The sequence below is a fragment of the Rhodamnia argentea genome, chromosome 3 (assembly GCF_020921035.1).
Source record: "Rhodamnia argentea isolate NSW1041297 chromosome 3, ASM2092103v1, whole genome shotgun sequence".
Lineage (NCBI taxonomy): Eukaryota > Viridiplantae > Streptophyta > Magnoliopsida > Myrtales > Myrtaceae > Rhodamnia > Rhodamnia argentea.
This window is the reverse complement of record NC_063152.1, coordinates 34417198-34431964: the sequence shown is the minus strand read 5'-3', so window position 1 is coordinate 34431964 and position 14767 is coordinate 34417198. Positions and strand designations below refer to the sequence as shown.

General features: G+C 43.6%; 3 protein-coding genes across 3 annotated transcripts; 2 read left to right on the top strand and 1 right to left on the bottom strand.

The window, feature by feature from the left end:
• Positions 1-525: 525 nt before the first annotated feature.
• LOC115730243 (acyl-CoA-binding protein) lies at positions 526-2320 on the top strand. Its single transcript, XM_030660851.2, has 4 exons — positions 526-683; positions 1730-1847; positions 1963-2025; positions 2136-2320. The coding sequence occupies exons 1-4, from the start codon at positions 672-674 to the stop codon at positions 2213-2215; spliced, it is 273 nt and encodes a 90-aa protein (XP_030516711.1). The 5' UTR covers positions 526-671; the 3' UTR covers positions 2216-2320.
• A 1331-nt stretch (positions 2321-3651) lies between these two features.
• LOC115730240 (urea-proton symporter DUR3) lies at positions 3652-7699 on the bottom strand. The gene is given in 10 exon segments (XM_030660847.2): positions 3652-4148; positions 4251-4900; positions 5064-5302; positions 5403-5665; positions 5749-5969; positions 6069-6151; positions 6267-6362; positions 6451-6558; positions 7383-7408; positions 7411-7699. Coding segments are annotated over 10 exon segments (2142 nt in total). The 5' UTR covers positions 7577-7699; the 3' UTR covers positions 3652-3858.
• A 4070-nt stretch (positions 7700-11769) lies between these two features.
• On the top strand, positions 11770-13518 carry LOC115730242 (ubiquinol oxidase 3, mitochondrial-like). The gene is made up of 4 exons (XM_030660850.2): positions 11770-12147; positions 12272-12400; positions 12618-13106; positions 13444-13518. The coding sequence occupies exons 1-4, from the start codon at positions 11866-11868 to the stop codon at positions 13501-13503; spliced, it is 960 nt and encodes a 319-aa protein (XP_030516710.2). The 5' UTR covers positions 11770-11865; the 3' UTR covers positions 13504-13518.
• The last annotated feature ends 1249 nt before the right edge of the window (positions 13519-14767 follow it).

The window sequence follows — 14767 nt, the reverse complement described above, 5'->3', positions numbered from 1 at the left end:
GAGTCCGCCTTTTTTCCTTTTTTTTTTTCTTTTTTAAAGTTTTGTTTTTTACAATAAAATATGAATAAAAAATTAAAAATGCCACGTAAAATAAAAAAATTAGTTTAAAAATGTGACGTCAGCAAATTCCGTTAATAAAATCGACGGTGTTAACGGAAGAATTTATTTTTTTTTCAACGGACTTAATTTTATTAACTTGCTAAGTTTTAGGACTCGATTATACTTTTTATAAGTTTTAGAATATAATTATATTTTTGTGATAATTTTTAAAATTTCTCGTGAACATAATCATTTCTTTGTTAGCTTGTTTCATTTCGCAAATTAAGTGTGTATGGGCCCTTAACAACCAACCATCCAAATTATTCCACCTGTACAGTTCGCACAGGGAATATCCAAACTTCCCTTCTCTCTCTCTCTCTCTCACTTAGTTTTTTCTTTTTTTAATCAAACAGATCTCAGCCGTTCAACGATCCAACTCCGGATGAAAACAAAAAATTTTATTTCGTAAGACGCAACTCCCCCAAGAAACGCAATTGCCACGGTAGAATCACCCCCGGTCTTTTTCCTATTTAATTGCCAACCGTCCACTCCCTCTCCCACCCACATATCTGACACTCTCACGTTACGCTTCACATCAACCGATTTCCGGAGAAAGCGAAGCTGGTCAAGCGATGGGTTTGAAGGTAGCCTTCTGGAAATCTCTCACTCTGTTTTTCCTTTCTGTAAATTGGCGATACGATTAGATCGTTCTTTGCTCTGTCGCTGTTGCCATTGGAATCTGCTTGCTCTGGCTTGTGATGTGTTTGATCTACCTGTGCTGAACAGAGGGTAGGATCTTTCCTCTTTCTCTGTGCCTTTTTCTTCATTGGGTGCATCAGATCAGTTGTTTATTGAGCTGAAGTTTGGTTTTTTTTTATAGATCATGCCTCCATGTTTCGACCTTGATGAGAAAACCATGATGTGCAAATTTTTGTTTTTTCGTTTTTTACGGACTTGTGGGTTGATTTTTCCTGGTTTTGTTCTTCTGGGTATCTGTTTTTTCCACCATCAGATTAGTGATGTTTTCTCATCTGTGAATCCGTAGCTTCTGTCTGATTGATTATAGATAGCTGCTGCTGAAACTGCTCAATGAGCTCCACCGGTTGGCTATTCATGTGCATGCAAGAGGAAGTAATCCTCTTTGTGCTTTCTTCGAAGCGATAGAATCATAATTGGCGTAGTAGTTTTTAGCTTTAAGTTGTCTAGTTATATTAGCTGATTTGCTTAAGGAAAGAAAATGAGGAAATGGAATTAAATTTTACTGGCTTGATTCACGCTTTTCGCATATCGCCTTTTTTGCATGGTACATCCTAGGTTGAGTGGGATGATCCTTGTGTATCTAGGCTCGTCCAGTGATGAATCTGTACATTTTACACTTTCAAGATTTGCATTCTTAAGCAACTGATCTCTTATCAGCTGTTTGTGCACCGGCATCTTCAATCCATGTGTTGCTTAGGATACTATTCTTCTTCAAAATATTATACGCTTCTATCTTCTTCTTTTTTGGTGACACGATAGGTTTTCTGTGAACGTTTTACTTTATTTCATTGATGTTTTCGTATTTCTTCCTATCTAGTTTGTAGACTTGTTAGTTGTTCTCTTCTGGCGTGCTTTTATAGAGCATTGAGGAAGTCGATGTGTACTTTTAGTGTCATCCTTGTTAGGGTCATGACTTACTTGGTTTATGCAGGAGGACTTCAAGGAATATGCTGAGAAAGCCAAGACCTTGCCAGAGAACACAACCAATGAGAGCAAGCTCATCCTCTATGGGCTTTACAAGCAAGCCACGGTTGGACCAGTGAACACCAGTCAGTAACCACCCCCATCTAATGGGTTTTGGATTTGCAACTTGTCACCATCCAATGCTTTTCTCGAGTTGGTCCATATCCGAGATAACTAATGCCTCTTTCACGTAACTTGCAGGTCGCCCTGGAATGTTCAACATGAGGGATCGGGCGAAGTGGGATGCATGGAAGGCTGTTAAAGGTAGAAACATTAAATAGTAGTTCTTATCTTGTAACTTCCATTTTTTATTTATTTATTGATTCATGTCGTTCTTTGCTAGTTCTGAGAGTGATCTTTTTGCTTGTTGGCAGGGAAATCATCGGAGCAAGCAATGAATGATTACATCACAAAGGTGAAGCAGCTGTTGGAAGAAGCTACTGCCTCTGCTTAATGTCTGTGACTCTATCTTCCCTTTAGGGGCTTCTTTGTTACTGTGTTTGAAACCCGTACCCTACAATAATCAAGAACACTATGTGATCTCTCTCTTTGGTACCTTTCAAGGTGTCTTGCCTTTAGCAAGTTCTCCGAAATGGAAGGCCTATTCAGAATTTTCTAATCTGCAACTATGAGCTTTTTTGTGGAATGTGATGGATGTGTTGCCTGGGATATAGCGTTAGTGATGGTAAATGTCACATAAAAGATTTCGCCGACGCCACAATTTTAGAGTAAAGTGGCGGCGCAAATGTAGCTCTGTGTTTGAACATGGCGAATGCTGCGAGACAGATGGCTCCATGTTTGAATATGGCGAATCTCTCGTTGCCAGCATCACAGTTTTAGACCAGGTGATGGAGCAAATGTGACTCCATGTATGAATGAATGGGTTAAGTCGTTCCAGTAGAATGACATTAGGAACGAGGCATAGCTTTATGGGCAAGAGATTTCGAACTCTCTTTGTTCCATTCGATTAGGGGATGTGTTATTGACAATGGCAGAGGTTATAGCTGAGAGTATTTGCTTGGAAAGTGACTTTACATGATGATATCGATGGTTGCCCCATACCCTGCATATGTTTTTATTGCTAGAAGGAAGTCGGGAAGGTTGTTGGGAGATGATGAGAACTTTGATGGTGGGTAGTTGTTGAATCCTTAGGTTGTCAATTCCTTGTGTACAAGTACAACGTGTTCACTTGAAACTTGTTTGAGAGGATGTATCTTAATGTTCGTGCTAGATGCTAATGGATTGCGGGTAGGTGGTAGGTCGTGGCTCAGGAGTGCAAGCTATTAAAGATAAGGATAGAAATGAATAATCTTGCTGTCTTCCAGGAATGAGCTTGTGATTGGGTTGGTAATGGCGAAAGCGCAATTCACTCGGTATGAAAGCAATAGTCTTTTTCGCTTTCAAGGGATGGAGATGGTATCAGGAAAAGACCCGGTTCACTATGACCAAGAGGAAAAGATTTGACTCCTATAGTCCTATGGATGGTTTGTTCTGTTCACAAATTGCATTTACATAATTGATATGGGGCAGCAGTTCATGGTCTTTACGTTCAGAGAGAGGCTCCTGAGAACATCATATGTTATGGTTGTGAGTTGTTAAGGGCAAGTGCACTTATATGTGATCTGACTGTATAGGGCCTAATGCTGCAAAAAGTTTTTTTGTAAATTCCTGAAAGTGGACAATAGGTAAGGGGCCTGCTGGTAAAGGGATTGAGAGTGGAGACCCTAGAATCATAGGGGTGGGATTCGACTTCCACATTCAGTAAAGAGCTAGAGCAAAAATTAGAGAAATGAGAATTAGAGATAGGACAGACCAAAAAAAGAAAAATTCGTGAACTTGTAAAAATGAAATGATAGTAGGCAAAGACTATAGACAACTTTGATTTTATTCCGATGAAATCAGGACCATTTACTTGATGAAATTACGCATTATGGCCTCCAAGCCAGTTGCTTTCTTGCCCAAAGCGAGCTCCTTCAAGCACACAAAGATTGGCATGACATGACAAACAAGAGAGAGCAAGTTCACCCATCCAATTTTTCTGCACAACTTTCACTCCTCCCCTGAAGTTTTTCGCATCGGCAACTCACATCAAGCGAGCTAAGCAGGCAAGACTTGTTGCTCACTAGCATCCAGTTTTTTGGTCTTTTCCACCTCGAGGAGATACAATCTTTCCGCTTCGGGTATCGCCGTTACGATTGCCTGTAACTTGACGTTGAGTTCTTGGATCTTTTCCATTAGCCGGTCATTTGTGAACATGCCGATGCAGACACTCTGGATAGTCTGCCAGCTCTCCATCACCGGCAGAGCGATGATAACTGCAGACCCGATGGTTCCCCACGCTATCGCAATGACCGCCCAGAATGTAAAGTACCCTTTACTGAAGTCCCCTGCAAACAAGCCAAGCAACAGGTTAAGTTTCAGAAAAAGCAGAGATAAGATGTAGCGTGCAATATGTCAGGCAAGTATAAGGCCTTAGGAATTCAACTTACTTGCTGGGAGCGAGAGAACCGGCCACAACACGACGATGAGGAGAGTGAACCCGATGCCCCATCTCACGATCCATGCCTTGGCCCTCATCAGCTTCTCTTCCTTGAACTCCTCCGACGGCAGCTCAGTCTTATCCTTTTCAACCATGGTGATCTCCTTGGTGGTTTCCCAATCATAGTTTTGAGGCCACAGTAAGCTGCAGATGGCATGGATGGCCCCACCAGTAAGGATCGAGACGAGATTCCCCGCGAGCATCGGCGCATTCCTCCCAGTGGTGTCCAGATTCACCCGGCCATACTCAACGCTCGCGACCACCAACCAAGTTACGATTCCCAGGATGCACCCGCAGATGGTCCCGAGAATCGCGCCAAACGCGTTTGCCTTCCTCCAGAGGAGCATGAACCCGATGGGGATGACAGCCGAGCCGACGATCACTCCCATCGCGAGGTACATCCAGCCAAGCGAGACTCCGGCCTTGTTCAAGATCACGGCGAGCACTCCCATGAAGCACCCGAACCCAAGGATGATGCTCCTTGAAACTTGGAGGATTTTCTTTCCGCTCGCGTTTGGATTGATGTAAGTACGGTAGATGTCATATGTGCACAATGAAGACACCGCTATTAGTTCGGAGGAACCGGCGGACGTCACGGCCCTGACACATAAGAAAGGAGCAATTCTAAGTTCTCTATTTGATCTAAATTCGATGCCCATGTACCATTTTTCTGCCCGACAAGGCAACAACTGTGAATCAAATGATAAAAGCGCCCCGTTTAATTTTTCTCTCTTACTGTAGTATAGACAGATGCAGAACTTACATGAAGAGCATAGTGAGGAGGAGGATTGCTCCTCCTTTCCCCATCAAGGCAATAGCTGTAGCTGGAGGAACAAGTCCATGGCTTGCTTCGCTCGCTGTAATCGGCAAATCAAGCGCAAGCGCTCCTAGACCGAGGGACGTGGCCAGTGAGAACGGCACAGCAAACCACACTAGTCCGCCTAACAAATAGCCCTTGTGTGTTGATGAGGGTCTTGCAGCTATGGCGCTCACCCAGTATCCCTGCAATGTTTCAGTCAAAACAGGGACATCGCGATTAACGCTAAGGGAAAACCTATGCTTCCTTACGGGCGAACAGATCATTCTCAGTAGCTGAACTTACATTGTCGACAAAGACGGTACCAAAGTTGCCGACAATGTTGATAATACCGAACACGAGCCCTCCAGAGCTTAACATTGTCAAATAAGATCCATCGTAGTTCCCACTAACAGGACCGCAAGATTGCCCGCTGTGGGAAATTGGCTCCTGACATGATCTTGATTTGCTCACTACCTCCAAGAGATGACTGTAAACGACGCTCGGGCTACCGAGCTCGTTGCTTGCCGTGTATACCAAGTAGACGAAGATTACTAAAACCAGGTGCACTATGAGCGAAAACACCGGCCAATTAGTGCTTCCATTCCAAATCAGTAGAGCTTACAGGGAAAACTACGAAGTGGCGAAATACCTATAACAGAATGTATGTAGCTCGCCAAGAAGGTGGCCTTTAGGCCTCCAGCCAAAGTGTAGACAATCACTCCGAGGGGGATCAAGAAGCTAGCGGCATATATGTTCACTCCAGTCAGAGCATTTACGACAGCAGAGCCGCCGAGAAGCAACATTGCAGTGACGATTATGTTCGTCATGAAGCAGAAGACGAGGAAAACGATATGCGCAGCAGTTCCCCAACTGAAATTCAAGCTTACTCAATTAGCATAAGAGAATTTCTTGCCACACAAGTTAAACCAAACAGCAAAAGTGTAATATCTTGGGCCAGGTCATACATACCGAGCTCTCACGATTTCGCAGACAGTGTGAGCATGAGGAGCTTTTCTTTTGATCTCTATAGCCATTATACCGAACAAGAGTACCTGTTCAAAAGCATTTGGCGACTCAGCCATGAAAGCTCTCAGTGTCGATTTTCTCTCGGAAATTAAAGTCAATACACAAGGATGAGCAATCAGATGGAATGGAAGTTGCGCGTACCTGGATCGTAGCACCGCTCGCATACCAGAACGGCCCACTAACTCCGTATTCCCAGGCGACATTTGAGCTTTGCAAGATTGTAGCGGCCCACGTCCACTTCAAGAGTTCAATCAATCCGAGAAATATAAGTTGCTTGAGCTGCAATTCTGTCTAAGCAGCATAACAAACAGTGCAGAAGAAGTACCTGAGAAACGATGACACTAGCTATTAGTCCAGTTTTGACATTCCTTCCTGCAGTGTTGAACCATTCAGAAGTGTGGCGCGACCCGACATAACGCTTCTCCAGCCAGACCTGGCATCAGAGAAAATTACAAATCGGCAATCAGAATCACCATTAAGGTTCTCTACTCGATTCTGTAAGAAAAAGAACGATCACCTAGTGCCAGTCTGGGATGCTAGAGATGTAGGAATACAATGTTCCAATGAGATAGCAAAGAAAATTATGAGTGTCCATTTTTCTCTCGAACATGAGAATGTCTGCTCTCTCTGATACTTTTGTATGAATTATAGTTGTTCGTGGCGCTAACCGAGTGTTCAAGAGCCCAGTCCTCTCGACTCCTAATGATGATAACCCATGCAATCTCGGAAAGAAGTTCGACAAGAAAATAACCACAAAAGAGAAAGCATGTGATACATCTAAGACCCCGCTCGATCATCAAGTCAGTGATCAGAGAGGGACACTGCAGATTCCAGACTCTCCCAAAGAGACTGAGGTTATCAGCAGATAGCAACAATTCCACGTTGGAGCGAGCAACAAGTTCTTCAAAAAGATCAACTCAAGGTCCTTAAATCAAGAATCCAATGACAACAATGGATCATAACCATCTGAAGTTAACGAAAACCTCATCACGAATATCAGGAAATCATCAACTAGTGCCGCATAAAAAGACTAGTCCGGCAACCAAAGGAAAAAAAAGCCGTAAAGCTCTCTATGGCACAGTATTAGTAAATAAATAGTCAAGACTGAAACAACGTCAACATCAGTGAAGAGAAATGCTTTCTTCCATACCAAAAATACCATGATCCATAGATTGAAACGAGCAAAAACAGAGGCCAGAACGAACCGAACAAGCAGTCTACGCAGGAGGAAAAGAGTGAATGAGCTGAACAAAGTACCAGGAAAGAGGTGAAGACAGCAAAAATGCACCGAACCCAAGAATGACCGAATACCCAACGCCCTGATTGAGCACAGCTTGGCCTCCAAAGAAGCTGCTCTGCCTCACACAGCTTCCTCCATCCGCAGACACATGGTAGTACTTCGCTCCGAACCCCAACGGAGGACACCGCGTTAGAGAAGAACCAGCGGCCATTCAAGAACGACGATGCAGAAGAAGAAGATGGAGCAGGAGGAGGAGGAAGACACAAGACACCAGAGTGTTTCAGTTATATGGCCTGCTGAACTGATGAATCACGCAATGGATTTACAAGGGATCACCGATCTTCCTGAGTGCGGATTTACAGAGGGTCGTGTGTGCGTTTTCCGTTCCTTGTAGCTCTCGCTCACGAACCACAGGCCCGATAGTATCTAAACAAGTCAAACAAGGGCGGGGTATCTCTACCAGTGACAGAGAATCTCCGCCAATCATCCATCACTCTCTCTCTCTCTCTCTCTCTCTCTCACTGACCCACCACCGTCATCTTCTCTCGAGCCCATCACCGGAAATTCAAGGAACTTATCTAATTCAAACTTCGCTGCTGGAAAAAGGAAACTGAAATTCTTGGATACGGTTGATTTAGCCACATGAAACATTGATTTGAAGGAACTTTAGCTATGTTCGTGATCGATGGGAAAGAGAAATGAATGATTTCGCGAGCTAAACGATTCGATCGACAGAGTGCACGTAATAAGAACCCTTTGGACTATTTCTAGCGATTCGAATTAAATTGTCGTTGCTTATCTTCACTTCCGTTTGATTTTCTTCTGCTCATACAGACCGATTGAAAAGTTAATCAATTATTTTCTCATTCACTTATTCTATCCGAGCTTTAATTTAATCTGTCTCTTTTCTTTTCTATGGCACGGAGACTATCCACGTCGTGGTTCATGGACCGAAAAAAATGGCGCATGTGAATCTTGGTAAGCCAGTAAAAACTCCAGGATTGGAGGAGCCTGCAAAAGCTTCCTGCATGTCAATGCCATCAATAAAATATGAAAAAAAAAAACTGCATGGAAATTTTTTTTTACAATAATGTTTTTCTACAGTGAAAATTCATGTTAAAAAAATGGAATATTCTTGTCGATGAGGTGCGGTAGCGTAAGCTACGAAGCTTGACGTAATTGACAACTACAAACGAGAAGATATTTAGGGTTTCAAGCTTGGCCTCATTCGCTTTTCGTCACTTTGACAAGTCCTGGCTTGGCATGATCTGTTTGACTTTTATTACATCTGGAGGTAATTAAAATGGCGGCCAATTATTTAACAAGAGATTAAAAACAATTCAAAAAAATTCATTTGTGCAACACAAAGATACAGTAACGAGCTCGTACATGATTGCGTCCATGAACCAGTATTTTGCAAATTAATCTGACAGAATAGTACTAATTCTACGACATCTATCCCATCTTTTTTTTTTCACGTAACGTTTATTCGACACGTGATAGATAAAAAAGAGCTCGAATTGAATCTTGAAGAAGTTAACGGGGAGCTCTTGTCAAATTACCATGTCTCATTAGGGAAGTTCAAGATTCTCGTCATATTAGATTTTCGTTTCTTTCTTTCTGCTGATGGCGACAAAGCATTACAAACCCGTTCGCATCGAACGGTTATTATATGTTAGGACTAGTCGCGCGCTCGTGTGTGCACGATGCACGCACGGCCGCGTGTTGCGAGAGAGAGAGAGACAAGGGAGAGAGAGCATAAGCAGGTGTTTGCATTGTACTTTTGCTGATTCACCTCCTTCCTTATCCTAACGTAATCAAGAATCCCACATACCCTAGTTGGGTACAAGAGAGATGCTATACAAGCAAGAACTTTGTAAAACCCAGGTAAAATTAATACGTGATGGGGATTCCCTTCTTTCATCTTTCTTAATTTTTCTAAGCAAGATTCTGCAACATGGCTCGGAGAAGAGAATGCCCAGCTGCTGCCGCTGCTAACATCACTCATCAGTACGGACCATCACACGATTCACACCTTCCATTCTCCTGAAGCCACCTTTTCAACATCATATAAAGTCTTGCTAGTTTTGCTTTTGTGGAACAGAATTGGAAAAAAAAGAAAAGAAAAAGAAAATCCAATCAAGAGCCGGCCGAGCACGATTATCGCGTGCGGAAACACTTCTAAGGGCCCGTGATCGACGGCCAAGACTTCCTATCGTGATTTTATTTTTATTTTTATTTTTTGTCGGAGATGCACGTAGAGACTAGCATAGGGACTTTACTCACATGTGCACGTGCATTGACATGCGACAAACAGACCGATATATTTACCGAGGGGGAAATCATAAAGAAGGAGTCCAAATCAAAATCCGCACATATTCAGTCAAACCTATCATACTAAAAAATTTGAATTGATGAGTAATTTGGTCTGCTAGAATTGTTAATTGCTCCACGCCATTGAAGTAGACGAGAGGGGAGAACTTTCCTTGTATGGATCTTCGACTAGCCCACGCGGAAGCGGCGAACGGAGGAGCACATCGTCCCCAAAGCTCATTCACACGGGCCCTTTGCTCTGCCCTAAAAGAAAGGCCGTCCCATTATTTTTGAAAACAATGATGCTGTCCAGCTGACTTTTGCGATTCCTGGCTCTGTTCTACTAATCTTCAATTCAACCCTCTAGACTATCCATTGAATAATCCCCAATTTGTTCATTGTTCATTGGGAACGGGTGGAGTTTTCCTAGATCAATTCGGCTCGAATTCGAAACTTCGAGTGGAAATTGACATTTTTGAATTTGGGTACTTTAGGAGAGCTCATATGCATAAATTGGAAGATCTGACGTCACCCTACAAATGGGTCTTTGGTGTACACGTTCTCTTGAAGGGCTTGTGTTAAAAAGGTTTCCAATTGTATCGTGCTTTATCGCAGTGTCGTCAAATCACTTCCATGAGTGCCGTATATCTATAAGACTAGACTGAACATGAACCATGGAAAACATTGGGTCCGTAATGGTGCCACCGAGAGGTGACCACCAGGTCGGTGTCACCGAGCAAGTAGGCCGAGGGGAAAATGGGCGGGGCTTGAACTCGGGCAATATTCTTACACGACTTATGCCCAGCACCTCCAACTCTACGAGCTTGAGAATTTCTGTGTAAAATTGATGTTATGAACGGGTTTGGACAACAAATTAGGTCATTTTCGTGGGGAGAGGCCAATTTTGTCAAGAAATCTATGGAAGCAGTCAACTGAGTTGTGAACGAAATAGCTTCTTGGTAATTGCTACTGCCCTCTGTCTGTCTGTTGAGAAGCTCATGTCTTTTCATATACAGGACGTCGTTTCTGATTTCCATTCCGCCCCCTCCAAGTAATGGGAAGCCCTAAAAAGATTCCAAGCTTATGATGTTCACACTAGCTTATGGAAAAGTCATAATTGTCTCGATGACCGTCTTCTTATAAAAGCCGACGAAGCCGTTTGCCCTCCTCGAAGCTTCCTCACATGTCCTCTTGGGTATATTCAAATACGAAGAAATGACGATCACTACCTAATCAATCAGGTGCTCAAATTGCGTCTTCAATACTAATTCGAGATTGTTGGAATGTCCTAATCAAAAGCTTAAGCTTATAGTTAGTGATTGATTACATGTATATGAAAAGCATATAAAACACATTATTAAGCGATATCGGACATATTTGAACGGAGATCATTCTCCTTTAAAATTTGGTAAATTCGGGCCCAAGAGAAAATGCTAGAGACACGTTGATCATATTTTCACTTGAAATATATTATGCCAACTTCTCTCTCCTTGTCTATGATCAACTTAGAGGTACAACATCCTAATAAGTAGGAGAATTGACTTGATTTGGATTTGATCGATCTATGCCGATACCTTGAGAGAAGTACAATATATGTGAAAAATCACCCAATCACAAAAGACATACAGATAGAAAGGGAAAAACACGAGTTTTGAAGAGCGATGAGAAGTGCCGGACCAAAACTTAGTGTTAAAAAATTTCCCGACGGACATATTTTAAACTATACATTATCCTAAGTTAAAAAGGAAGGCTCAAGTGAATTATGACATCATGCCACCAACGAAGCAGTCACTCACGTGTTCTAATTGCGGTTGCAAATTAGCAAATAATAAAGCACTCCCTTACTTTTCTCCTCAAGAATGCACGATTCTCCGAAGGTCAACTCTCCCTACCAGTCAACACAAAGGTCCCAAAAAACTTTGCTGGTTTCGTGTCAAACCAGGACTTCGAACTATTCAACCTGAATTATTTGGTCAAATTTCTACTCTTTCCTTCGACTTTCGCAGGTACAAACACCGCAATCAGAGCCATAATTTAACATCTGCAGATGGCCTCCAAGTATAAATACATCCCTTCCATGAACCGTGGAATTCATAGTCAGACGACTCAGACCTACCCCAGAAAGAACAACACAAACGTTTCCACGCACGACAAACCATCTTCAACATCTCTAAAGTCCTACACCTGATGAACCCCGTCGCCGCAACCAAGATGTCCGGCCTGCTGCTCCGGCAGCTCAGCCAGCGGGTCCTCTCGACATCGGCCTGCCGGGGTCTGGTGGCCGAGACGTCGGCTAACTTGAGGCACGTGGGTTCGGTCGGTGGGGTCCGATACAAGAGCACTCAGGCCACTGATGCCGCGCAGGAGGAGAAGGGCGAGAGCAGCAAGGCCATCTCTAGCTACTGGGGGATCGCTCCACCTAAGATCACCAAAGAGGACGGCTCGGCCTGGAAATGGAACTGCTTCAGGGTAGGCACACAAACACAGATTGATGCAACTTTGTGTGGTTGGTCAGATTTCTGTGTTCTAGATCTTACCTTGGTCAACGCGTTGACTTATCTGTTTTTCTTCCTTCTTCTTCTCGTGGATATAGCCTTGGGAGGCTTACACGGCGGATGTTTCCATCGATGTGGAGAAGCACCATAAACCAAACAACATGATGGACAAGTTTGCTTACTGGACTGTTCAGACTCTCAAAATCCCCGTTGGGCTCTTCTTTCAGGTTAGCACTTCTTGCTCTGCCTTCCAGACTCCGACTGCTTAGGAAATTTTCAGAACAAATTCGAACACGGGACGTGTAAACCCGGCGAACCCGTCATGAGTTCTGGCGATTCTAGATCAAACTGCTCGGATCGATGCTCGTTCACTTGACTGAAATCCCAAATGAAACTCTCTATCAGTACTTAGTCCTAATTCTGAGTGAATGCGATCTTCTGCAGAGGCGGCACATGTGCCACGCGATGCTGCTGGAGACGGTGGCGGCCGTGCCGGGCATGGTCGGCGGGATGCTCCTGCACTGCAAGTCCCTCCGGCGGTTCGAGCACAGCGGCGGGTGGATCAAGGCGCTCCTGGAGGAGGCGGAGAACGAGCGGATGCACCTCATGACCTTCTGCGAGATCGCGCAGCCCGCGTGGTACGAGCGGGCGATCGTGTTCGCCGTCCAGGGCGCCTTCTTCAACGCCTACTTCGTGGCCTACGTGGTCTCTCCGAAGCTGGCGCACAGGATCGTTGGGTACCTGGAGGAAGAGGCGGTGATCTCCTACACCGAGTTCCTCAAGGACTTGGACAACGGCAGTTTCGAGAACAGGCCGGCGCCCGCGATCGCCATCGATTACTGGAGGCTGCCTCCGGACTCGACGCTGAGGGACGTGATCGTGGTGATCCGAGCCGACGAGGCTCATCACAGGGACCTTAACCACTATGCATCGGTACGAACCTAAACTTGTTCAATTCGCGTGTTCTTGGACATGTGCATAGCATGATTTCCGACAAGCAGCCTAGGTTAAGTCCCGGCACATTGTTGCAAAAGATCTACTCTAGGGTCTAAACACGTGAAGTGACCATAAGTCGAGGCAACATATTTCGCGGTTACCACGCGTCCCATTGACGTGATATAACGCCATCAATTACAAAGCATTGGCACGTGGAAAATAATCGTCCACCCGATCCCGCACTGTTGCACATCACATCATATCGCATCAGAATTCTGATGAAATTGTTGTTCTGGGTACTTACAGAAGATTTTTGCCAATGAAATTTTTGCAGGACATACAATGCCAAGGACATGAGCTGAAGGAGGCCCCTGCTCCAATCGGATATCATTGAATCATATGTTATATATATTTACATGAGAAATTCCATTAATTTAATGTAATCTGTGATAAAGTGAAAAAAAAAAGGATTTAATTTTACGTATCGAATGTAAGCATGTACGTCTTGAAGCCTTTTAGAGAGCCCGATTAATGTTATCCAATCTCTTCTGTCGAGCTGATTTTGTCGGGATCTAATGTCATTCTAACCATTGATTAAAGATGAATTATATGGTTTTGGGATGTAATTGATCCGATAGTGATCATTGACCAGGCACTGTGCTTGATGAGAGTTGAGAAAGACCTTTGAACGAAAATTCAAAAGGAGCTCAAATAATTCTGGAGAGATCTTTGAAGTCGTACGTTACACTGTCTGCGCGCATCAACTCGTTGGAAGATGTGGCTTATGAAGGTTTTCCTAATAGAAATGGTCAAAGGTTGACTTTTCCTTTAAGAAGATCCGACCCTAAGAATAATGTACTTAAGTACTATGTCATGTTTTATTTTAATTTTTTTTTATTCTTGGTTTTTTTTTTCTTAAATTCTTGGTTAAACACTAGAGGATCGTTTCTAAGCGCGAGATGTCGTAAGCGCTTACGTGATCGCGGCCAATGAGGATCGATTTTGAGGCCCAAGAGGAGGGGGGAAAGTTGGAGACGTCCACTGGTCACGGGCCACATCTTTAATTCCTTCCTACGACGCAACCTCGTTCAATTAATTAAGTCTTAATTAATCGCTCTGATCTAGGATGGTAAACGTGTAGCGTTACTCCCAATTGCCGTTTTTGAATCTACAAAATTGATGCCCTTCCCTCGGCGGTCAATTACGAAAATGCCCGTGGAATCCAGGAAACGGTGCGTGCCCGGGTCGGGCCATTAAAGGCACAAATGACAACGATTCTCTTCCCGCGCTCTATTTCTGATCATGAATAATTTTTTGAATTTTTATTATCTTGACGAGTTTTTGAGCAGAAACACGTGTTTGATAACGATATAAAAAATTTATTTTATTATTTGATAACAACATAAAATTTTTACGATTTGCGGTAGAGATCCATAGACTGATGATCAACCAGCGAATGGCAAACGGCAAAGCGCAAATGGGAGTTGGGGACCGTAGATCAACATCAGTCAATTAGAGAATGGCAAGCCATCCGCCGACAAGGACGCTAGAGAGGCGATCGGCGACAAATGGCAGTAGAGATGCGAAAAAGAGGGAGACCACATACAAAAAAAAAAAAGGAAGACAACACGCAAGAAAAATGGGTGGGTAATGAGAAG